This window comes from Heloderma suspectum, chromosome 2, assembly GCF_057233095.1.
Source record: "Heloderma suspectum isolate Gila_16-S chromosome 2, 16-S_ref, whole genome shotgun sequence".
NCBI lineage: Eukaryota > Metazoa > Chordata > Lepidosauria > Squamata > Helodermatidae > Heloderma > Heloderma suspectum.
The window spans coordinates 11,755,500-11,780,269 of record NC_139459.1 but is presented as its reverse complement, the minus strand read 5'-3'; the positions used below and the strand labels follow the sequence as shown (position 1 = coordinate 11,780,269).

General features: G+C 47.8%; 1 protein-coding gene across 1 annotated transcript in view; it reads left to right on the top strand.

The window, feature by feature from the left end:
* Positions 1–24,770, top strand: part of RIT2 (Ras like without CAAX 2) — a 410,019-nt gene that overhangs the window by 185,462 nt on the left and 199,787 nt on the right. Inside the window, exon 3 of the mRNA XM_084832009.1 lies at positions 19,060–19,133. Coding sequence (XP_084688135.1) covers positions 19,060–19,133 — 74 coding nt within the window. The remainder of the gene's footprint in view (positions 1–19,059; positions 19,134–24,770) is intronic.

Sequence of the window (24,770 nt, the reverse complement as noted above, 5' to 3'; positions counted from 1 at the left end):
TCATTCCCCGAACAACGGCTCTATTGGACACTGTTTTTGTGAATGTTCTAAATCCAGCAACTTCCATGACTGGCACTGGCAACATCCTATATCAGGCAGCTCCAGTAACAGCTGAGGTGCCAAGAGGGCTTGCCAGATCGGATTGCAGGACCTGGCTGGGCATATGCTTCTGCTGATAATAAAATAGTCTTTCCCAGGCAGATGGTTGGAAGCTCTCTTTTTTTTTGGGGGGGGGGGAATCCTTCTTCTCACCTCACAGCTCACTGCACAACCGAGGCATGCTATCCGTCACCGTAAAATACTGCCTGCCTTGCATTGTTATTCAATTAAACAACACAGATAATTTCGAGCCCTTGTTGCAGTATAAATATTGTCTGATGCTTCAGCTCCATTTAACCTTAACAAGAAAATATGAATAACGAGCCAGGGCATGAAACATACATTGGAGCAAAATGATCTATACACATATTAGCTGGCCTTATTTTCCACTGGGATTCAGGGGAGGAAGGTGGCGTACCACTATGAGGGAGGGCCAACAAAAATATGTTTTTAATGTTTTGAAACATATATATTAGAGATATATATTAGGGATCCCTATATATATTGTTGTTGTTCAGTCGTTAAGTCGTGTCCGACTCTTTGTGACCCCATGGACCATATAGCACGCCAGGCCTTCCTGTCCTCCACTCTCTCCCGGGGTGTGTTCAAATTCATATTCATTGCATCGGTGATGCTATCTAGCCATCTCATCCTCTGCCATCCCCTTCTCCTTTTGCCTTCGATCTTTCCCAGCATCAGGGTCTTTTCCAGGGAGTTTTCTCTTCGCATTTGGTGGCCAAAATATTTGAGCTTCAGCTTCGGTATCAGTCCTTCCATTGAGCAGTCAGGGTGGATTTCCTTTAGGATGGACTGATTTGACCTCCTTGCAGTCCAGGGGACTCGTAAGAGTCTTCTCCAGCACCACAGTTGGAAGGCATCAATTCTTTGGCACTCAGCCGTCCTTATAGTCCAGCTCTCACAGCCATACGTTGCTACTGGGAAAACCATAGCTTTGATTAAATGGGCCTTTGTCGGCAAGGTGATGTCTCTGCTTCTTACTATGCTGTCTAGGTGTGCCATAGCTTTCCTCCCAAGGAGCAAGCGTCTTTTAATTTCATGCCTGCAGTCACTGCCTGCCGTGATCTTGGAGCCCAATAAAGTAAAATCTGTCACTGCTTCCATTTCTTCCCCTTCTATATGCCAGGACTATATATATTAGTTCATCCCAAAGAAAAAGAAATGCAAGAAAGCAAAGTGGCTGTCTGATGAGGCTTTACAAGTAGCTGAGGAAAGAAGGGTAGCGAAAAGCAAGGGAGAAAGGGGAAGATATATCCAACTGAAAGGAGTACGACAAGGCTGCATATTGTTGCCCTGCTTATTTAAATTATATGCAGAGTACATCATGAGAAACACTGGGTTAGATGAATCACAAGTTGGAGTTAAGATTGCTGGGAGAATTATCAACAACCTCAGATACGCAGATGATACCACCCTAATGGCAGAAAGCAAAGAGGATCTAAAGAACCTCTTGTTGAGGGTGAAAGTGGAAAGTGCAAAAGCTGGTCTGAAACCCAACATTAAAAAAACGAAGATCATGGCCTCTGACCCCATCACTTCCTGGCATATAGAAGGGGAAGAAATGGAAGCAGTGACAGATTTTATTTTCTTGGGCTCCAAGATCACAGCAGACAGTGACTGTAGCCATGAAATTAAAAGATGCTTGCTCCTTGGGAGGAAAGCTATGGCAAACCTAGACAGCATAGTAAGAAGCAGAGACATCACCTTGCCGACAAAGGTTCGTATAATCAAAACTATGGTTTTCCCAGTAGCAACGTATGGCTGTGAGAGCTGGACTGTAAGGAAGGCTGAGCGCCAAAGAATTGATGCCTTCGTGTGGTGTTCTCAGTTCTCCAGCAACTGTGGTGCTGGAGAAGACTCTTACGAGTCCCCTCGACAGCAAGGAGGTCAAATCAGTCCATCCTAAAGGAAATCCACCCTGAGTGCTCATTGGAAGGAAAGATACTGAAGCTGAAGCTGAATTATTTTGGCCACCTAATGTGAAGAGAAAACTCTCTGGAAAAGACCCTGATGCTGGGAAAGACTGAAGGCAAAAGGAGAAGGGGATGGCAGAGGATGAGATTTATTTATTTATTTATTTATTTATTTATTTATTTATGTATTTATTTCTATACAGAAAAAGGACAGATACCACAACTGACTTAACAACTGAACAACAACATATATATTAGGGATTTCAGGACTCACCCCTATCCGGGTACTCCAGACTCCTGCCCAACCCCTGCCCTGGCTTGCCAGTCTTCGGACTGCACTTGACCCCCACCCACTGTCAGCAAGCAGCTCGCACACAGCCCAGTGGCCTTGTCTAGCTCTGCAGTCGGCATTTCTAAAACAAAATAAAATGGCGATCGCAAAAATGCAAGTTTTTGTATGCGTGAAAATGTGCAATTTTGCAAATGTGCATATCCTCATGTGTGAAATGCACATTCTTGTGAAGGCACACATTAGTGTGTGTATGAAAATGTGCATTTTTCATAAAATACACATTTTCATACATATGCGCATTCGCAAAATGTGCATTTCCGCATGTGCGCGACTTTGCGTATTTTTGTGATCACCATTTTATTTCTCAGAAAATGGTGACTGCAAAGCTTGACAAGGCTGCCGGGGTGATTGCAGGCCAGTCGCTGAGCACAGGCAGGGGGCGAGCAGGGGCTCAGTGAGCAGGGTGAGTAGGTGCGGACAGGAACAGGTCCACCAGATTCTAGGGGTGGACGAAAGTCACTTACCTGTCCTCGAAGCTTGTTCGCGGTGGGGGGAGGTGCTTCGCTGCTTCCCCCGTGAAGTTCAGGCCGGGGGGGAGGCTTCCCACCTCGCCCGGCTGAAATTCAGGCTCGGGGGGAGGCTTCCCGCCTCGCCCGGCTGAAATTCAGGCCGGGGAGGAGGCGCCTCGCCTCGCCCGGCCGCGAACTCCAAAGTTTTTTTTTTAAAAAAACACGCCCCCATGATAGGCTACGTGACGATTAACGTAGCCTATCACAGCTAGATCTGCAAAGTCAGCCGTGATGGGCTACGTAAATAGTCATGTAGCCTATCACGGGTGACTTAAAAAAAAAAAAAAGCACGTACGCAAATGGCGGCCCCCATAGGGAGCCGCCATTCGCGTTCCTTATTTGGTCGCTGTAGTCTACGTAAAGATTTACGTAGACTACGGCGACCAAATAAAAAATGGGAATGGCGGCTCCCTATGGGGGCCGCCATTATCCGTACGCGCTTTTTTTTTTTAAAGTCACCCGTGATAGGCTACGTGACGATTTACGTAGCCTATCACGGCTGACTTTGCAGATCTAGCCGTGATAGGCTACGTTAATCGTCACGTAGCCTATCATGGGGGCGTTTGTTTTTTTTTTCTTTTATTGGAATGGCAGGGGCAGCAGCCGGTCAAAAGACCGGCTGCCGCTCCCACCCTAGACGAACACGCGCCGAACCACCCGCCAGACCCGCCGCCGGGAGGGACATTCAGCAAAGGTAAGTCCCGTCCCGGGGGGGTGCAGGGTGCGGGGTGTGTGGAGAATTTCTCCCCGAAACTTGTTCGGGGGGCCGAACACGTTGGCGCTCAGCCCCCCGAAGTTTCGGGGAGAAATTCTCCGCCATCCCTAACAGATTCCCAGACTGAATTGGGCGCCCATGCCATCCCTAATACACACAGAGAGACACACATATGGGATGGATGGACTCACCTCCATCCATGGTCGCTGGGTGGTCGCCACACCACCACAGCCCGCTCACTGTGCCACCGCCACCTGCTAGCTGCACTGCCACTGCCCCCTCGCCATGCTGCACAAGCCCCTGGATGGCTCAGCGACCACCCAGCAAGTGCTGCAAGGCCATCCATCCCCTTTGCAAGCCACCTTTTTGTGTAAAAATGGTGGCTTGGATTTCTCTGTAAAAGTAATGTTCTGTAAATAGCTGCTGTAAAGAGGCTATTTATTAAACGTTACATTTACGGAGAAACCCAAGCCACCATTTTTACACAAAATGGTGGCTTGCTAAATGGATGGGTGGCTGTGGGGCACTTGCAGACTGTGTGAGCACCCAGCAAACAAGTCAGGTAAGTGGTGGTGGCTCAATGAATAGGGTCAGGGGCCTGAGTGGGGGGAAGTCTGCCAGACTCCTCTCCCCTTTTGGAATCCCACAACATCCCTAATACAGATAGACAGATAGACAGATAGACAGATAGACGGACATGCACACACACACACACAAGCATGCATGCACCCACAGATTTTACTAAGCTTACAAACAGAATAGACTGAGTGTCAAACTGCACATACATTAACCACATTATATCTATTCTTTAGTGCATTTGTCTCTCCAGCCCCATAAATTGTCAGTGCAGATCAGCACCCTCCCCTCTACTGCATTCTGATACAGAGAAGGCCCCCTTAGCCTGACATTTGCATTGCACAAATGGTCCTACTACAAAGAATATTCCGATCACAAGCTGAATACAAGCCAACAATGTGATGTGGCTGCAAAGAAGGCAAATGCTATTTTGGGCTGTATTAATAGAAGCATAGCTTCCAAATCCCAGGAAGTAGTAGTTCTTCTCTACTCAGCACTAGTTAGGTCTCATCGGGAGTACTGTGCCCAGTTCTGGGCACTGCACTTTAAGAAGGATGCAGACAAGCTGGAGAGGGTTCAGAGGAGGGCAACAAAGATGATCAGGGGACTGCAAACAAAGCCCTATGAGGAGAGACAGAAAGAACTGGGCATGTTTAGCCTTGAGAAGAGAAGACTGAGGGGAGATAGAATAGCGCTCCAAGTACTTGAAAGGTTGTCAGAGAGAGGAAGGACAGGATCTCTTCTTGATCATCCCAGAGTGCAGAACACGGAATCATGGGCTCAAGTGACAGGAAGCCAGAATCCGGCTAAACATCAAGAAAAATGTCCTGACTGTTGGAGCAGTATGACAATGGAACCAATTACCTAGGTAGGTGGTGGGCTCTCCCACACTGGAGGCATTCAAGACAAGGCTGGACAGCCATCTGTCAGGGATGCTCTGACTTGGATACCTGCATTGAGCAGGGGGTTGGACTGGATGGTCTTATAGGCTCCTTCCAACCCTGCTATTCTATGATTCTATGATTCTGTGAATGTGGACTCTTCTGCGCAATGCAAACTGCAGGCATAGGAGGGCCAATCTGGACTGGGACTACAGACGAGGAAAAGAGTTAACCCTTCCCTACTCCTTCACACATTATGGTCTTCATCTGTATCTGCCCCTCACACACACACACATAGACACAAAATTTCTGGGAAAAGCTACACTCAAGTGCAGAACTACACAGTTAAGGCCATCTGTACCTTGAGGTTATAAACCTATTATAAAAATAAAATAAAATAAAATAAAAATACGTTGGCATCCTCACATTGGGGGCGGTATGCATTAAGCATCTCCTCCTCCTCCCCTCTCATCAAATTTCGTTAAAAAACTAGGGATGTATGAAAGTTACTTACCTTTTAACGAAATTGATTTGAGGTGGGGGGGAGGTGCTCCGTCCCTTCCCCCGAAATTCTGGTCGGGGGGGCAGGTGCTCCATCCCTCCATCCCCCCGAATCCTGGCCGGCCGGGTCCACAAATGGCGGCGGCCGTAGCCACCGCCGTTTGCGTCCCTCCCTGCAGTCAGCCGTGATAGGCTACGTAAATGTTTACATAGCCTATCACGGCTGATTTAAAAGAAGAAAAACACACACGCGCGTACGCACCCATGGGCACTGCCATTTGCGTTCCTTATTTTGACACGTCTTAGTCTACGTAAACATTTACATAGACTAAGATGGCGAAAATAAGGGGAATGCAAATAGTGTAGATAGGCTACGTAAACATTTACGTAGCCTATCACAGTATTCTTTAAAAATCTAGCCGTGATAGGCTATGTAAATCTTTACGTAGCCTATCACGTGTTTTTTCTTTTACTGGAAATGGCAGCGGTGGCAGCCGGTTGGAAGACCGGCCGCCGCAGCCACCTCCTCCTCCGAACTGCCACCGAACTGCCACCGGAGCCACCGCCACCAGGAAGATTCGCCCAAGGTAAGTCCCGTCCCGGGGGGGGCGGGGGGGCAGACCGTTTTGCCACCAATTTCGGGGGGCCGAATGCGCTGGCTTTCAGCCTCCCCAAGATTCGTGGCAAAATTCTCTGACATCCCTAGTTAAAATAGAATATGTCCATTAAAACAGTGATGGGCAACTTATAGCCCTCCCTTCATGCCACCCCCACCATTGGCTATGGTGGCTAGAACTGGTGGGAGCTGTAGCATAAAATGTCTGGAGGACCAAAGGATGACCACCCATACATTCAAACAAAAACCTCCCAGAAAGACAGCATGGATCACACCTGAGGTCATAATCCTGTGTCTTGTGTGTGCTGTTTCAAACTGCATTTGTGGATCACTGGGCACCATATAGGGGTTATGAAAAATTCATTTTTGGTCAGAAAGCATGCAGGCATGCCCTGTTAGAAGCTCTGAATGTGAGCGCAGGCATGTGTCTATCAACTAAATGTACCAACCAACTTCTGAAAGCTCACACAGAGGGGCAGGAGGAGAGAGGAGGGAGGGGGCAGGCCAGTGGACACAGGGAGGCAGCGGGAGGTGGGAAGGCGAGAGCAGGAGGAGGACGGAGTGTGCATTGGTGAACAGGAACTCTCCGCCAGAACTGACTCCAGCAGTTTCCAATCAGAGAGTGTGGTGGAGAAGGGGGTATATATACTTCAACAAAAGGCTGCATTAGGTTATTACACTAGCCGTGTCTTTGGGAGAGGGTTGGTGTATGGGTAGATGTTAGTGGGTGTGGGTGTGTCCGCACATGCATGCACATTCCTTGGAGTTGTTCCTTCTATTTCTTCGTTTTTGATCACCATTAGGCTTTCCTCAATGTTTAAATTAAAAAAGAACAGCTTGGTTGCAGTGGGATCATTCCCTTGCTCCTTTGCTTGTCCACCCCCTTTGGGATGGTGTCTTTGCAGCACCCTTTCCAGCCTCCTTCACCTATTTCTTTCTACCTCCAACTCGTTCATTATTTGTATTAGACATATTCATCTCTCCCTTCCATTTTTTTCAAATAAGCATAACTTTCCCTCACTTGTTGCTGCTACGGTCCCCACTACCCAGGCATTCCTGTGTTTGTTTATGTTGCTTGGACTCCAGAAAAGGCTGTGTCTGTTGTAAGATCGACCCCCCCATTTCTGGTTTCTTCATTCTATTTCCTTGTGTGTGTTTTTTTGTCTGTCAACTCTGTCCCTTTTAGTTTTTTAAAAACCCAGTCTTATCTCAATTTTTAAAAGCAAACGTTGATTTCTGGGCATGCCCCCCCCCGCACCCCTTTTAAGTCATATTCAAGCATTTAGTTTTTTCTTGCTTTCTAAATCCCTAAAGAAAGACATATTATAGCAGCCTATGTGTGTAGTGTTTGGTTGTCCCCCCACACCCGTGATGAAGAAAACCATCTGTGTAGGGATGTCAGAGAATTCCGCCATGGATCTCGGTGAGGCCGAATGCCAGTGCATTCGGCCTCCCGAAATCTGTGGCAGAACGGCCTGCCCCCCGCCCCCCCACGGATTACCCCCGGGGACAAGACTTACCTTGGGCGGATGTTCCGGGCGGCAGCGGCTCCGGAGGCGGTTTCGGCAGCAGCTTTGGCCGCCGCCACTGCCATTTGCAGTCTTATCTTTTTCTTTTTCTTTTTTTTACACAGAAGTGATAGGCTACATATGTTTTTACGTAGCCTATCACGTCTCTGTAAAAAAAAAAAAAAAAGACGAAGAAAAATAAGGAACACAAATGGAGGCAGCTGTAGCTGCCACCATTTGCATACACTTTTTTTTTCCCCAGATGTGGTAGGCTACGTAAGTTTTTACGTAGCCTAAACGTCTGGGTAAAAAAAAAAAGGTGTACGCAAATGGCCTACAGGTCTACAGAAATATTTGCATAGACTAAGACGAAGAAAAATAAGGAACACAAATGGCGGCAGCTGTAGCTGCCACCATTTGCATACACTTTTTTTTTCCCCAGATGTGGTAGGCTACGTAAGTTTTTACGTAGCCTAAACGTCTGGGTAAAAAAAAAAAAGGTGTACGCAAATGGCCTACAGGTCTACAGAAATATTTGCATAGACTAAGACGAAGAAAAATAAGGAACACAAATGGCGGCGGCCGTAGCCGCCACCATTTGCGTACACGTTGTTGTTGTTTTTCCTTACCCAAAGCCCTCTGCGGCCGGAAATCTGGCTGTGGATGGCCCTGGCCTGGGCCTGGCCAGCTGCTCCACAGAGCAGCTGCAGAGCACAGCTGGCTTTCAAGGATTCCAGGGGGGAGGAATGGATCGCCTCCCCCCGTCAAGGATTCCGGGGGGAGGGACGGAACACCTCCCCCCCACCATTAACATAATCCGCAGAAAGGTAAGTGACTTTCGTACATCCCTACATCTGTTTCTTCTCTGTGTTGATCCTCCCCAAATAGAAATTAAAGAAGGTTGTTGTTGTTTTTGTTACTACTACTACTATTATTGTTGTTCGCTTGCTCTTGGCTCTTATCGCCTGCACTGTCATCCTGTATTTCTTAAAGTTAACCTGCTTTTCATAAAAAAAACATGAAATACAAAACAATAAATTAAAGACACCCATCATATGCTTAGGTAGCTCTGCCTTTCTTTATCACTTGTGAGTCTGTGCACATGTATGTGTGCATGCTTAGTTGTAGTTACACCAACACTAGAAATTCAAATTTCAAGGCAGTGTGGAAAAAGCATGAGACACATAGGGGTGGCGGAGAATTTCCCCACGAATCTTCATGAGGCAGAGTGCCGACGCATTCGGCCCCCTGAAAGTGTTGGGAAAATTCTCCACCGGCCCCCCGCCCCCCCCCCCGGGATGGGACTTAACTTCGGCGATTGTCCCCCTCGGTGGCTGGTCCCGGCAGTGGTTCGGCGGCATTTTGGCAGGGGTGGAGGCGACGGCTGGTCTCCCGACTGGCTGCCACCGCCGCCATTACAAAATAAAAAAGTACAGTAAAAACACACACACACCTGTGATAGGCTACGTGACGATTTACATAGCCTATTACGTCTAGATTTCCAAAGTCAGCCGTGATAGGCTACGTGAATCATCACGTAGCCTATCACGGGTGACTTTGGGGGAAAAAAAAAAGCACATACGCAAATGGCGGCACCCCAAGGGCACCACCATTTGCGTTCCTTATTTGCGTTCCTTATTTGGACAGGGGTAGTCTACGTAACCCCTTCATGGATCACTGCCTTGTTGTGGCGAAGGGGCTTGCGTAACTCAATGAAGCCATAAGCTATGCCGTGAAGGGCCACCCAAGACGGACAGGTCATGGCAGAGAGTTCTGACAAAATGTGGTCCACTGGAGAAGGAAATGGCAACCCACTCCAGTATTCTTGCCAAGAAAACCCCATGGAATGTATCACAAGGCTAAACGAGATGACGCCGGAAGATGAGCCCCTCAGGTCGGAAGGTGTCCAATATGCTACTGGGGAAGAGCAGAGGGTATTTCCAAGTAGCGCCAGAAAGAGTGAAGCGGCTGGGCCAAACCCGAAAGGACACTCAGCTGTGGATGTGTCTGGTGCTGAAAAGAAAATCCGATGCTGTAAAGAACAATATTGTTTAGGAACCTGGAATGTCACATCAATGAATCAAGGTAAGCTGGAGGTGGTCAAACATGAGATGGCAAGATTGAACATCGACATCTTGGGAATCAGCGAACTCAAATGGACAGGCATGGGCGAATTTAATTCAGGTGACTATCATATCTACTATTGTGGGCAAGAATCCCTTAGAAGAAATGGAGTAGCACTCATAGTCAACAAAAGGGTGGGAAAAGCAGTACTGGGGTACAATCTTAAAAATGATAGAATGATCTCAGTACGAATCCAAGGCAAACCATTCAACATCACAGTAATTCAAGTCTATGACCCAACCACTGAGGCCGAAGAAGCTGAGGTTGATCGGTTCTATGAAGACCTACAACACCTTCTAGAACTAACACCAAAAAAAGATGTCTTCTTCATCTTAGGGGATTGGAATGCTAAAGTAGGAAGTCAAGAAATCACCGGGATAACAGGCAGGCATGGCCGTGGTGTACAAAATGAAGCAGGACAAAAGCTAATAGAGTTTTGCCAAGAGAACATGCTGATCATAGCAAACACTCTTTTCCAACAGCACAAGAGGCGACTCTACATATGGACATCACCAGATGGTCAATATCGAAATCAGATTGATTATGTCCTTTGCAGCCAAAGATGGAGAAGCTCCATACAGTCAGTAAAAACAAGACCTGGAGCTGACTGTGGCTCAGATCATGAGCTGCTTCTTGCAAAATTTCGGCTTAAATTGAAGAACGTCGGGAAAACCACTAAACCGTTCAGGTATGACCTAAATCATATCCCTGATGAATATACAGTGGAGGTGAGGAATAGATTTCAGGGATTAGACCTGATAGACAGAGTGCCTGAGGAACTATGGACGGAGGTCCGTAACATTGTTCAGGAGGCAGCAACTCAATCCATCCCAAAGAAAAAGAAATGCAAGAAACCAAAGTGGCTGTCTGATGAGGCTTTACAAGTAGCTCACGAAAGAAGGGAAGCGAAAAGCAAGGGAGAAAGGGGAAGATATACCCAACTGAATGCAGAGTTCCAGAGAATAGCAAGGAGAGAAAGAAGGCCTTCTTAAATGAACAATGCAAAGAAATGGAGGAAAACAACAGAATGGGAAAGACTAGAGATCTCTTCAAGAAAATTGGAGATCTCAAGGGAACGTTTTGTGCAAAGACGGGCATGATAAAGGACAAAGAAGGCAGGGACCTAACAGAAGCAGATGAGATTAAGAAGAGGTGGCAAGAATACACAGAAGAACAATACAGGAAAGATCTGAATGTCCCTGATAGCCATGATAGTGCGGTCACTGAACTTGAGCCGGACATCCTAGAGAGTGAAGTCAAGTGGGCCTTAGGAAGCATTAGTAACAACAAAGCTAGCGGAGATGACAGTATTCCAGCCGAGCTATTTAAAATCCTAAAAGATGATGCTGTTAAAGTGCTGCATTCAATATGCCAACAAATCTGGAACACTCAACAGTGGCCACAAGACTGGAAAAGGTCAGTTTACATTCCAATTCCAAAGAAGGGCAACGCCAAAGAGTGTTCAAACTACCGCACAATTGCGCTCATTTGACATGCCAGCAAGGTGATGCTCAAAATCCTACAAGCTAGGCTTCAGCAGTATGCGAACCGAGAATTACCGGAAGTACAAGCTGGGTATAGAAGAGGCAGAGGAACTAGAGATCAAATCGCCAACATTCGCTGCATCATGGAGAAAGCAAGAGAATTCCAGAAAAACGTCTATTTCTGCTTCATTGACTATGCTAAAGCCTTTGATTGTGTGGATCACAACAAACTGTGGCAAATTCTGAAAGTGATGGGAGTACCAGACCACCTTACCTGTCTCCTGAGAAACCTGTACGAGGGTCAAGAAGCAACAGTAAGAACCAGACATGGAACAACCGATTGGTTCAAAATTGGGAAAGGAGTACGACAAGGCTGCATATTGTCACCCTGCTTATTTAACTTATATGCAGATTACATCATGAGAAATGCCGGGTTGGATGAATCAGAGGTCGGAATTAAGATTGCTGGGAGAATTATCAACAACCTCCGATATGCAGACGATACCACCCTAATGGCAGAAAGCGAAGAGGATCTAAAGAGCCTCTTGTTGAGGGTGAAAGAGGAGAGTGCAAAAGCTGGTTTGAAACTCAACATTAAAAAAACGAAGATCATGGCATCTGGCCCCATCACTTCCTGGCATATGGAAGGGGAAGAAATGGAAGCAGTGACAGATTTTACTTTCTTGGGTTCCAAGATCACCGCAGATGGTGACTGTAGCCATGAAAGTAAAAGACGTTTGCTCCTTGGGAGGAAAGCTATGGCCAACCTAGACAGCATAGTAAGAAGCAGAGACATCACCTTGCCGACAAAGGTCCATCTAATCAAAGCTATGGTTTTCCCAGTAGTAATGTATGGCTGTGAGAGCTGGACTATAAGGAAGGCTGAGCGCCGAAGAATTGATGCTTTCGAACTGTGGTGCTGGAGAAGACTCTTACGAGTGCCCTGGACTGCAAGGAGGTCAAATCAGTCCATCCTAAAGGAAATCAACCCTGAGTGCTCATTGGAAGGACAGATAATGAAGCTGAAGCTCCAATATTTTGGCCACCTAATGCGAAGAGAAAACTCCCTGGAAAAGACCCTGATGCTGGGAAAGACTGAAGGCAAAAGGAGAAGGGGACGGCAGAGGATGAGATGGCTAGATAGCATCACGGATGCAATGAATATGAACTTGAGCACGCTCCGGGAGAGAGCGCAGGACAGGAAGGCCTGGCGTGCTATGGTCCATGGGGTCACGAAGAGTCGGGCACGACTGAACGACTGAACAACAACAACAACAACAGTCTACGTAAAGATTTACGTAGACTATGGCAAAAATAAGGGAACACTATTTGCGTTGCCCTTATTTTCGCTGTAGTCTACGTAAATCTTTACGTAGACTAGACGTGCCAAAATAAAGAACGCAAATGGCAGTGCCCATGGGTGCCGCCATTTGCGTACGCGCTTTTTTTTTCCAAAGTCACCCGTGATAGGCTACGTGACAATTTACGTAGCCTATCATGGCTGACTTTGGAAATCTAGCCGTGATAGGCCACGCAAATCGTTACGTAGCCTATCACGGGTGTGTGTTTTTGTTTTTGTTTTTACATTTTTTTTCGCGGCCGGGAAGACGGGGCGCTCCTCCCTGGCCTGAATTTCACTGGCGAGGGATGGGGCGCCTCCCCCCCCGGCCTGGATTTCGGCCAGGTGGGGCGGGGCGCCTCCCCCCCTCACCTGAACTTTGGGGGGAGAACTGAAGTGCCTCCCCCCCACCGCGAAGCAAGCTGCGGGACAAGGTAAGTCCCTTTTGTCCATCCCTAGAGACACATAGTATATATTAGTTACCTTCCTATTCCAATAACACTTCACTGTGTGTAGGGATGTACGAAAGTCACTTACCTTTTTGACAGGGTGATTGGTGGGGGGGGGGGAGGCGTTCCACAGACCCTATGGCCTACTGGTCACCCTGCAGCCTATTTTGGCTGGCCTTGGCTTCTGTGGCCAGGGAAAGACTCAGCTACCCACCCACCATGTCCCAAGGGTGTTCTCCATGGAGGGTGTTGTGGTGACACCCCACCATTCCTGCTTGGACGCTGTCTTAGTGGAGCAGGTGGTCTTCCTCACAGTCAACCTGCCCCTGCTAGGCTACCCCACGCTCAATCCCTCAGGTGAGTCACCTGCACACACAAGCACACTAACTGAGCTGTTTCTCCTTCTTTGAGCTGCTTTCCTTTGTCTTTCTTTGAGTCAGATGTGGCATTCCAGTTATTCTTGCAATTGTGATAACTAGGAGTTATTTGTACTGTTTTTGGTATTACCATTTTGCTGAGCTCCAGTACACTAACCCAACAATGGTTTTACCCAAGGGGATGATGCTATCATGTCTGTATCAGCAAGTATCTGCATGTATCAGAGTATATCGTCCTCCTCCATACTTAATTATGTCATTCTCTGCGCTCAGTGACAGAAGCTAGCTCTGAATGTAAGGGGATGCCATAGCATCTCTATGTCTCCCTCCAATTCTCCTGAGATGTCATGGGTCTGGTATGTGGATGGGCCCTCCTGACAGGCAGGCTGTGTTGTCTTCCGCCCTCAGGGAAAGAGTCTCCAGAGAACAGACTCTGTTGTTGTTGTTGTTGGTGGTGGTGGTGGTATTCTAATGTCAATGTCCCCACCTTGAGTTGGTGGTTTTTTTGTTTCAAAACAGTAGATTCCTGCATTACTGATAGGGATGGCAGAGAATTCCACCACGGATCTCAGTGAGCTAAATGCCAGTGCATTCGGCCCCCTGAAATCTGTGGCGGAACGGCCTGCCCCCCCCGCCCCCCCGCAGATCCCCCTGGGATGAGACTTACCTGGGGCAGATCTTCCGGGCGGCGGTGGCTCTGGCAGCAGCGGCAGCGGCGGCTGGTCTTCCGACCAGCTGCCACCGCTGCCATTTGCAGTCTTCTTGTTGCTTTGTTTTTTGGGGTTTTTTTACAAGACGTGATAGGCTACGTAAAGACTTACGTAGTGTATCACGTCTGGCTTTAAAAAAAAAGCGTACGCAAATGGCGGCGGCTATGGCCGCTGCCATTTGCGTTCCTTATTTTTGGCCGTCTTAGTCTACATAAATATTTACGTAGACCACGATGGCGAAAATAAGGGGAACGCAAATAGCGTAGCGGGTGCTATTTGCGTTCCCCCTTATTTTCGCTGTCTTAGTCTACGTAAATATTTACGTAGACTAAGACGGCCAAAAATAAGGAACACAAATGGTGGCGGCCGTAGCCGCCGCCATTTGCATACGTGCGTTGTTGTTGTTTTTTAAGCCAAACGTGATAGGCTATGTCAGTCTTTACGTAGCCTATCACGGCTGACTACAGGGACGCAAACGGCGGTGGATATGGCTGCCGCCGTTTGCGTCCCTGCTAGCCAGTGGCTGGATGTCCAGCTGCTGGCGGAGCTAGCCGGCGGCTCTGTGGAATCCCTGCGGAGCGGAGCTGGCCAGCCAGGATTCTGGGGGGGGGGGAGGCACGGAGCACCTCCCCCCCCCAGCAGAACCTGGCAGAGCCAAGTAAGGGGACTTTCATACACCCCTAATTACTGAGGCAATAAGAGAGTGCTTCATTCTCCAGTTTCAAGTCCCAGTGAACAATGCAGTGTTAATCCCCTCCTTCTTCCCTTTGGCTTGAAGTCAGTTTTCTTTCTGTTTTGCTCCTTTGTTTGCTCTTGGTGTTGGGCCCAAGAGCTGCAGTCACCCCTCAGGGTGTTCCCCTGTGTAAGTGCAATCCTGAAGGTCTTGGCCTTGGTTTATTTCCATGTCCAACTGCCTGACCACAGGCGGGTCTTCCAGCAAGAATATGCCCTGTTGGGCTACTAGTCCCATCTCAAGAATAACTTTGAGTGGGCAAGGCACTGTCTGTCCTGCTTCCCTTACCAAGATTCAGATGTTCTGGTGGGCAAGCCACTGCTCTCCCAGTTACCCAGTCCCAGCTTGGTGTTAACACTGCAAGTTATATAAGGAAAGAACTATGACCTTTTTAACTGGGGCAACTCTAGTACATGTAACAGGAGCAGAAACCACAAAGATTATATCGATAAGACAGCCATTATGACTATCAACTTAAACTGTTCCCGAGAGCCAGCACTTTCTGCTGCCAAGAGTCTGCTGCGCGGTGGGCAAGGTACTGTCCGTCATGCTTCCCTTGACAAGCATCAGATCCCCCAGTGGGCAAGGCACTGTTGGCTTTTGAGGCACTGCTGTCCTTTTCTTGCCCATGTCTCCTCACCTGTATACCCACTTGAGAGAGCCTTCTGCTCTGCAGACTAAGGGTGGGAGGTCTCACACTCAATCTTCTTTATTGGCCAAAGCGCAACCCAGGTACCCACTGCCATCTCTGCATTACATTCAGTATTCAGAGTACGGAATGTTTAATGGCAGGACCTATAATATAGGCTTCATGAGCAGAAAAAGAAGAATAAGAAAACAATAAATAAGCATTACCAACCCCCACTGCCTCCCTGGCCACAGAATTGCCCTCCCATGGACTTTTGTTAAAGGATTTACCATGTACTCATCCAGACAGGGCCATCTCATTACTGCATTTTAATCTCCTCTTATTACATTCCCTCCTTTGTAGTCATGGCCGGTCATACTGTCCATAATTGATTTGTTTTCCCCCACAGCTCCCTTGGCATCAGAATTGTCCTCCCAGGGATGTTACTTTAAGGGAAGTGTAGTCATTCCTTCCCATTAGTGGGCCTCAAAAGAGTCCTGTATTGTTATTCGTCGTCAACTCCCTGGGTCACCGGCGGGGCTACCTCTCCCTCCAGCCCTCAAGCAACTGAGCGGCAAACTCACTCAGCCTGCTGTTTCTCTTTATTTTGGTTAGTTTCTGTCATTCTCTGAGTCAGGAAGGGCATCACATTTTCATTACCACAATCTGATATAAACCTCAGCACATCCACCTGCCTGCCCCGCCCCACCCAAAGGTACCATTTATGTATTTATTACATTTATATCCCACCTTTTTTCCTCCTTAAGGAACCCAAGGCAGCTTACACAATCTTCCTTCTCCATTTTATCCTCACAGCAACAACCCTGTGAGGTGGGTTGGGCTGAGAGGCTGTGACTGGCCCAAAGTCACCCAGTGAGCTTCCGTGGCCGAGTGGGGACTAGAACCTGGATCTCCTGACTCCCAGTCCAACATTCTTGCCACTACACCACGCTGGCTCTCAAACCGTAACGGATTTAACGAGCCTTTCCCAGTTTCACTGTAATGGCCATGTGTATGCATGGCTTATCTTTCACACAAGCCTTGTGGGATCAACCAGGTCGCCTGCCTGCCCCGTGCCCCATGCCTGGGTGGAATAGCTGGGCTTGGTGGCTATAGCTTGTTTGCACCATCCAGCGCACGTGGGGGTCTGTCTTCCAGCTTCCACCTGCCTGCCTCTACCTGACTCTGAGCTTTCCCTTAAACGCACACTGGCTCAGTGGAGCCCGTTTGCCCAAACATTCCTTCTTCTCCAGAAAGGACTGGCCCTCTTCCTTTTACTTGTGCTCATCCCCTCATTCCTCCAGGTTTTACTCATCTCGGAGGCATTGGAGCAGTCCGATAAGCAGAAATGTCAGAGACGACGACAATGCCCCCTTCCCCACAGTCTTTCTCAGACTCAGCCCCAGTTTTCAAGGAGAAAATCAGACTGTTGCTGCACTCAGAGCAGCACCCACTGGGTGTAATGCATTCAAAGTACTCGTTCAGGGTGTGCTAGAAATAAATAAAAGCAGATTTTTAAAACATAACCTCTTCCAGCCTGCCTGCCTGCCAGGTAAGGTGTGTATCCAGCTGTAGAGAGGCTGAGCGGGTGATTCTTCTGAATCAGGGTTGTTTGGCACTTCAAAGAAACCTGCAGCAGAGATTCGGGATAGTGACCACAGCTTGAACACACTGCCCTGACAAGCTGCCGTTCTGTGTAATGGTGGTGGCGGCAGGGGCAGCAGCAGTATGGGACAGGAGCTGAGGGGGAAGCTCCATGGCATTCCTCTCTCTGCTCCAGTCCTATCCTAACTCTGCTGTGGCCACTGGGAGCAACTGCCCCAGTCTCTGCCAGGCATGGCAGAGGAAGCCTTCACCCTTCCCACTCTCCTTTGGCAGAATGCAGCTGAGAAGAAAGTGCATGCTTTGGGGACTGGGTAAGAGAAGGATCCATAGAATCAAAAAGCAGTCCTCTTGATTTCATACAATTTTTGCAGAGCAAATCCCCCAGACCACCATCCAATCACAGAGCACATCTTCCTCCATGGACTGGACCAGAAAAATCGTGCATCTGCCACTCATGGGCACAGCCATGGCATAAAAGCAGGGGGAAATGGCTCCCCCCATTCCCCAGAACAAGATGGCTGCTGGGGTGCATCCAGGGGGCCTAGGAGCTGGTGGTGGCAGTGGCAGCTGCTTCCCCCATTGGCAGGAGTTAGCCTCTAACCAGATGCCTGCCCCTCCTTCCAAGGAAGGGGAGAGCGTAGTTGGAGGGCGACTCCTGCCCTTGTGCCCGTCAGCGGTTGGCAGGCTGCGATGGGCAGCAATTTCCCTAGCAGCCCCGGCAGTGGCTCCCCTGGTGGCACCAGCAGCCGTGGCTCCCCTGGCGGTGGCACCCCCCCCTCATGGAACAAGGACCCAGGTAAGAAGCTGGGGGCTGCACAGCGTGTTGGGTAGGGGCGAAGGGGGATTCGGATGTCCGAATCCCTCTTTGGCTTCGTAGGCCCCTGACTTAGCCTTAGCCGAATTGGGCCCTCCTTGGAAGCCCCAAAGCAGCTTCTAAGTCAGAGCGAGAGGTCCATGCACAGCCCTAATATACACTTATGTTCTGCTAGTAGCTCTTTGTATATTGCTGATATTATACAATGGTATTTTATTCCATATTATTTCATCCTCATGGCTTTTGTTTCTGTACAATAAAGATTACTCCATTGTAAAAAACAACAACAACACAATGTCAGTAAGAATGGCTAGTTGGCAGGGACCCAATCCTCTCTCACACATTCAATGAATGCATGGACAGGTGGAGGGGGCATGTTTCTGAAGGTAGAACGTTTGAAACCACAGAGGAGTCTAAAATATTAGGGCTGAGTTTTTTTGATGTGAACCTTCAAACCTGCCTCAGTGCACAGGCTTAGACTATAGGACCCTTCTATCCTATAGGACAGCTTCACATGGATGGTCAAGCAACTACTTCTGTAGCCATTTGAGGTGGAGTGCAACAGCCGTCATGCCTTGTTTGCCTTTGACCCCCCCCCGAAAGGTCTGTAGCTATCACCCTGACTCTGTGTGTGCGTGTGTGTGTGTGTGTGTGTGTGTATATATATATATATATATATATATATATATATATATATAAATCAGATGGAGTTTCCTGATCTGTAAGTGATTATTTAAGCCTGTGCTGTCGAAGTAGAAATAACCCAGAAACTGTCTGGGCAATGCCTCATTTATTCTCAGGAACCAGAGTATCTGCATAAGGTTTTCAATCTTCAAATGTTGACGTCAAAGTCAGTGTACAGTATAGTGCCTATACCTGCTCCACTCTCAGTAGAAGCAGAAGAAATTAAGCAAAGGAAGGCAAATGATGCATTTTTCTTAATATGCATAATTCACAAAGATTGTGGAATTCCTCTTTTCTTGTCACAGAATGTAAAGCTGCATTGCCACTGAATTTTGTTTCGTTTCCCCCTTTAGCTTAGAATTTATAGAATCCTGCCCATCATGTTTATTTTCTTTCTCTTATGCTTCCCCCACACCCTACCCAGAGGATGCTTATAAAACACAAGTACGAATAGATGATGAACCTGCATATTTGGACATTCTGGATACTGCTGGACAAGTGAGTAGTTTCTCTGTATGAACGACCTGAGCTGCCAATGAAACTGTAAATTTCAAGGGAACCCCCAAAAGTTTTAACAATGTGAGTGGAAGTGAGAGAGAGCATGTTAGGGACAGAGGTTCTGTTACATGAGACCATCCCCTCCTCTATAGCCTTTTTAATTGTGATTGAGAAATCTGTCAGTGTTGGGTTATCTGCATTTCTCATTTTTCCCAGTGGGAATCAGATTCATCCCAAACTTGGAGAATTTCTCCAAGTTCATCATGAACGTTGAGATTTAAAGACCAAAACCAAAACAGCACAAACAACCCTTCACATCACAAGTCATGAGCGTTATTCTGCACAGTTCTCCTAATACATGCATTTTGGCATGCACTTTTACCTAATAGACACCTTTTTTACAAGCAATTTTCCTGAAAACATGTTTAAGGGTGCAATCCTATAGCTGCCAATCAGCAGCTAGACAGCCATAGGATAGGTTGGTTCCAACCTCCACCCCCTCCCTCTCGTAAGAGGAGCACGGAGTGGCAAAAACAGGGCATTCTTGGAGGTGGGCTGGGGCAGGGAGGGCAGAAGTGCCGTTCTGATGCTTTCTATGTGTTGTCCACTCATCCAGCATCCCTCCCCCTGCTCTGACTTCCCATGGATAGACAGCTGAAATCGGCTGTCTAGCCATGAATGCAGGGTGGCTGAAGCGAGGAGGGGAAGATCCCCTCTGCACTGCTCCTGCCCTGCATTGGATAGTAGGGATGGGGGAGAATTTCTCCCCGAAACTTCGGGGAGCCGAGCGCCAACGTGTTCAGCAAACAAGTTTCGGGGAGAAATTCTCCGCACCCCCCCGCACCCCGCACCCCCCCGGGACAGGACTTACCTTTCCCGAATGTCCCTCCTGGCGGCGGGTCCAGCCGGCGGTTCGTCGGGTCTTCATCCGGGGCGGGAGCGGCAGCCAGTCTTTCGACCGGCTGCCGCCGCCGCCATTCCAATAAAAGAAAAAGAAAACTGCCCCCGTGATAGGCTATGTGACGATTAACGTAGCCTATCACGGCTAGATTTGCAAAGTCAGCCGTGATAGACTACGTAAATCGTCAAATAGCCTATCACGGGTGACTTAAAAAAAAAAAAAGCGCGTACGGATAATGGCGGCCCCCATAGGGAGCCGCCATTCACGTTCCTTATTTGGTCGCTGTAGTCTACATAAAGATTACGTAGACTACGGCGAAAATAAGGGCAACGCTATTTGCATTGCCCTTATTTTCACCGTAGTCTACGTAAAGATTTACGTAGACTACAGCGACCAAATAAGGAACGCGAATGGCGGCTCCTTATGGGGGCCGCCATTTGCGTACGCGCTTTTTTTTTTTTAAAGTCAGCCATGATAGGCTACATGACGATTTACTTAGCCTATCACGGCTGACTTTGCAGATGTAGCCGTGATAGGCTACGTTAATCGTCACATAGCCTATCACGGGGGCAGTTTTTTTTTTTAACTTTTAATTTCGCGGCTGGGCGAGGCGAGGTGCCTCCTCCCCGGCCTGAATTTCGGCCGGGCGAGGCAGGAAGCCTCCCCCCCGGCCTGAATTTCGGCCGGGCGAGGCGGGAAGCCTCCCCCCCGGCCTGAACTTCGGGGGGAGAGCAGCGAAGTGCCTCCCCCCCACTGCGAAAAGCTGCGAGACCAGGTAAGTGACTTTCGTGCACCCCTATTGGATAGGTGGTCACCTCCAAGTTTGGAAGCGGCCGTCTATCCCAATAGGACTGTGCCCTAAATGTCATTTATCCTAATAGATGCATATTTATACACATTTCTGGGTGGGGGAGGGGGATTTCATTGCAAAATTTAGAGATCTGTCAAGTTCAAATGACAATTCAGTTTCGTTTCTCATCATGGTTTGAAAGTGCAAAATCAGAGAGGTTTGCATTAAAATATGAACTGAACATTTTTTTTCCGCATCCCTATTTTAACCTCCCACCCCCTTCCTGGCTGCAGCACAATGGTTGGCCCCTTCACCATAGGTTGGGATGTCCATCAGAAAACAGAGCAGCACCCTGACAGTTAGCTTCAGGAATGTGCAGTTTCTGCATTATAACAACAGTGATGGCTGCCAAGATGGCACTTTGGTAAATGCCAAGGGGCAATCACCAAAGCACTTAAAGAGCAGAATGGAGGGAAGAACAAGCAGAGAAGAGAGTGTCTGAAAATGCACCTAGCTATTGTGGAAAATCAATTTCAGAGTCCAGAGAGACTTGCTTTTGTCTAAGGAAATAGAAGCAGAAGGTGGACTTTATTAATTCACTGAGAGAAACCTAGGATTCTTTTCCTTTGAAGCATCATATTCCCTGAAATTGAACATTATTGAATCTGTCTGGTGCTGACTACATGGACTCATGTTCAGCGATGCTAATTAACCATTTTGAATTCCAGTTCTCAAAGATGTGTTAGCAAATAAATGCAATTGATCTTTATCTTTAATAGTATGTCTAGTGAGGTAAGTATGCATGACAATAGTTGGTACTACTGGCATCTAAAGTGACTAAAAGTGCAATCCGACATATGCCTATTCAGAAGTAAGTTCCAGTGTATTCAACAGGGCTTCCTGCCAAGTGTGTGGGTTTACGTATCATTTCTAGTTTCTTAATGGCTAAGTGCAATCTGAACTCTTTGGGAAGTGCCAGGGCTGCTGGAACCCCTAGAGATGACCCCTGCCATGGTACGCCCCTACAAGCCCCTTCAGGGAGGACTCCCGCCACTCCATTCCCCTGAGGGGCTCTGCCCCACAGCAAGAGGGAGGGCAGGCATAGGACTGTGCCCCTTGGACTACCTCCCCAAGTTGCAAACTGTATGAACTACAAAGTTTTGTGCTGGTTAGGGACGTCTGACACCTAGTGGTCAATGATGCTACCACAGGCTTCAAACTGAGACACATTTAAATTGATTACGGGGGCAATCCTATGGCCACTAGACAGTGGCTAGACAGCCATAGGATATGTGGGTTTCTGGGAATCGACCTCAGAGCCCGAACTCTGAGATAGGTTCCCAGAGAACCGACCTTCCCCTCCTTCCATGCTGCCTTGGAGCATGGAACGGCACTGTGCTCTGCACTCAGAAGAATTCTATTAAGAGTTCATATGTTCTATTATTGCTGATTAGAAAAAATGCAACAGTTTTTGTAAATTGAGTAAGAAGAGCTATTACAGAAACATACAGAATAATCAGAAACTTGCAGAGAGATATAGCCCCGTGCCATACATCCTATTCCTGAGTTGTTGTTTTCCTGTGTGGGGTCTATACGATCTTTGTGGTGTGGTGCTGTAACTGAACATGTGCCTGCCCTCCCTCTTGCTGTGCCTGCCCAGACCTTAAGATCATCGTCAGCAGCCCTCCTCCATGAGCCCCTGCCAAAGGAAGTGAGGCGGGTGGCTACTAGGAGGAGGGCCTTTTCTGCTGTGGCACCCCGGCTCTGGAATGAGCTTCCTAGCGAGGTTCGCCTGGCACCCACATTGTATTCCTTTCGGCGCCAGGTGAAGACCTTTTTATTCTCCCAGGCATTTTAGCATTTTAGCTTTCTGAGCTTTTAGCTTTGCTGTTTTAAATCTGTATTTTAAGCTCCTGCACTGCTGCTAGGTTTTATTGTGGTTCCATTGTTATATTGTGGTTTTAATGTTCTATATATTTTATATTGTTTTATTGTGTGCTGTTTGGTTTTAATTTTTGTGAACCGCCCAGACAGCTTTGGCTATTGGGTGGTATAGAAATGAAATAAATAAATAAATAAACAAACAAACAAACATTTGAGCTACCTCATATCCTATGCCCTGTCAGAGTGACATAGCTGGGGTGATCATCAGTGTTGGGGTTGTGTTGGACAGCTCAGTGAAGAGGTCAACTCAGGGTGCGGCCTCTGTAAAAAAAAAGGCAAACTCCATGGTAGGCATAATTAGAAAAAGAATTGAGAATAAAACTGCCAACATCATAATGCCCCTATACAAATCTATGGTGTGACCACTCTTGGAATACTGTGTACAGTTCTGGTCACCACACCTAAAAAAGAGATTGTAGAGCTGGAAAAAGTGCAGAGAAGGGCAACTAAAATGATCAAGGGGCTGGATCATCTCTCGTATGAGAGAAGGTCACCACAGCTGGGATTGTTTAGCTTGGAAAAAAGGAGGGTGAGGGGAGACATGATAGAGGTTTACAAAATTATGCATGGTGCAGAGAATGTGGATAAGCAGACATTTTTCTCCCTCTCACAAAATACTAGAACCCAAAGGGGTCATCCCATGAAGCTGATTGGTGGGAGATTGAGGATAGAGAAAAAGAAGGACTTCTTCACACAGTGCATATTTGAACTATGGAATTTGCTACCACAGGATGTAATGATGGCCACCTATTTGGATGGCTTTAAAAGGGGGTTGGACAAATTTCTGGAGGAAAAGTCTATCAATGACTACTAGTTTTGATGGCTATGAACATGGGTGGGAGGATGCTGTTGCGCTCATGCCCTGCTTCTCGGTTCTTCGTCAACAGCTGGTTGGCCACTGTGTGAACAGAATGCTGGACTAGATGGGCCCTTGGTCTGATCCAGCATCACTCTTCATATGTTCTTATGGGTGGCTATTTCCGCCCATCCCATTAAAGTCAAGAGCTTTCCACCAGTGGGGCCCCCGCTATAGTGGAGACCCCTGGTGCACCTGAACTCATTGGCTACCTCCATTTATTGATGACATGTGGGCATCATCACCAGCACAGCCCCTGCTTAGTGGGCTTTGGTAGAGTTTCCAGAGACAGCTGGTGGTGTGGCTTGTGTTTTTGTGCAATTTTCATATGTATTTGAGTCTCTGTGTTTTTGTGTCACCCCCTGGGATGAGCATCTGTAGCAGGGGTGGGCAACGTGTGGCCCTCCAGATGTTTTGGCCTACAACTCTCATCAGCCTCCACCCTTAGCTATGCTGGCTAGGGCTGACGGGAGTTGCAGGGTAAAATATCTGGAGGGCCACACATTATCCATGGTACAGATTGGAACTCAGCTATCCAAGAAGACTGGAGTTATTGGCTATAACATGTACCAAAATGCACCAACAAGCTCTTCATTGCATGCTTTTCTGCACACCAAGCATCCTTATTCTGATGTCACTGATCTTCTATGCATGTATAGACATACATACATACATACATACATACGTATATGTATATGTATATGTATGTTGTTGCTCAGTCGTTAAGTCGTGACCTACTCTTTGTGACCCCATGGACCATAGCACGCCAGGCCTTCCTGTCCTCCGCTCTCTCCCGGAGCGTGCTCAAGTTCATATTCATTGCATCGGTGATGCTATCTAGCCATCTCATTCTCTGCCGTCCCCTTCTCCTTTTGTCTTCAATCTTTCCCAACATCAGGGTCTTTTCCAGGGAGTTTTCTCTTCGCATTTGGTGGCCAAAATATTTGAGCTTCACCTTCAGGATCTGTCCTTCCAATGAGCAGTCAGGGTCGATTTCCTTTAGGATTGACTGATTTGATCTCCTTGCAGTCCAGGGGACTCGTAAGAGTCTTCTCCAGCACCACAGTTCGAAAGCATCAATTCTTCGGCGCTCAGCCTTCCTTATAGTCCAGCTCTCACAGCCATATGTTACTACTGGGAAAACCA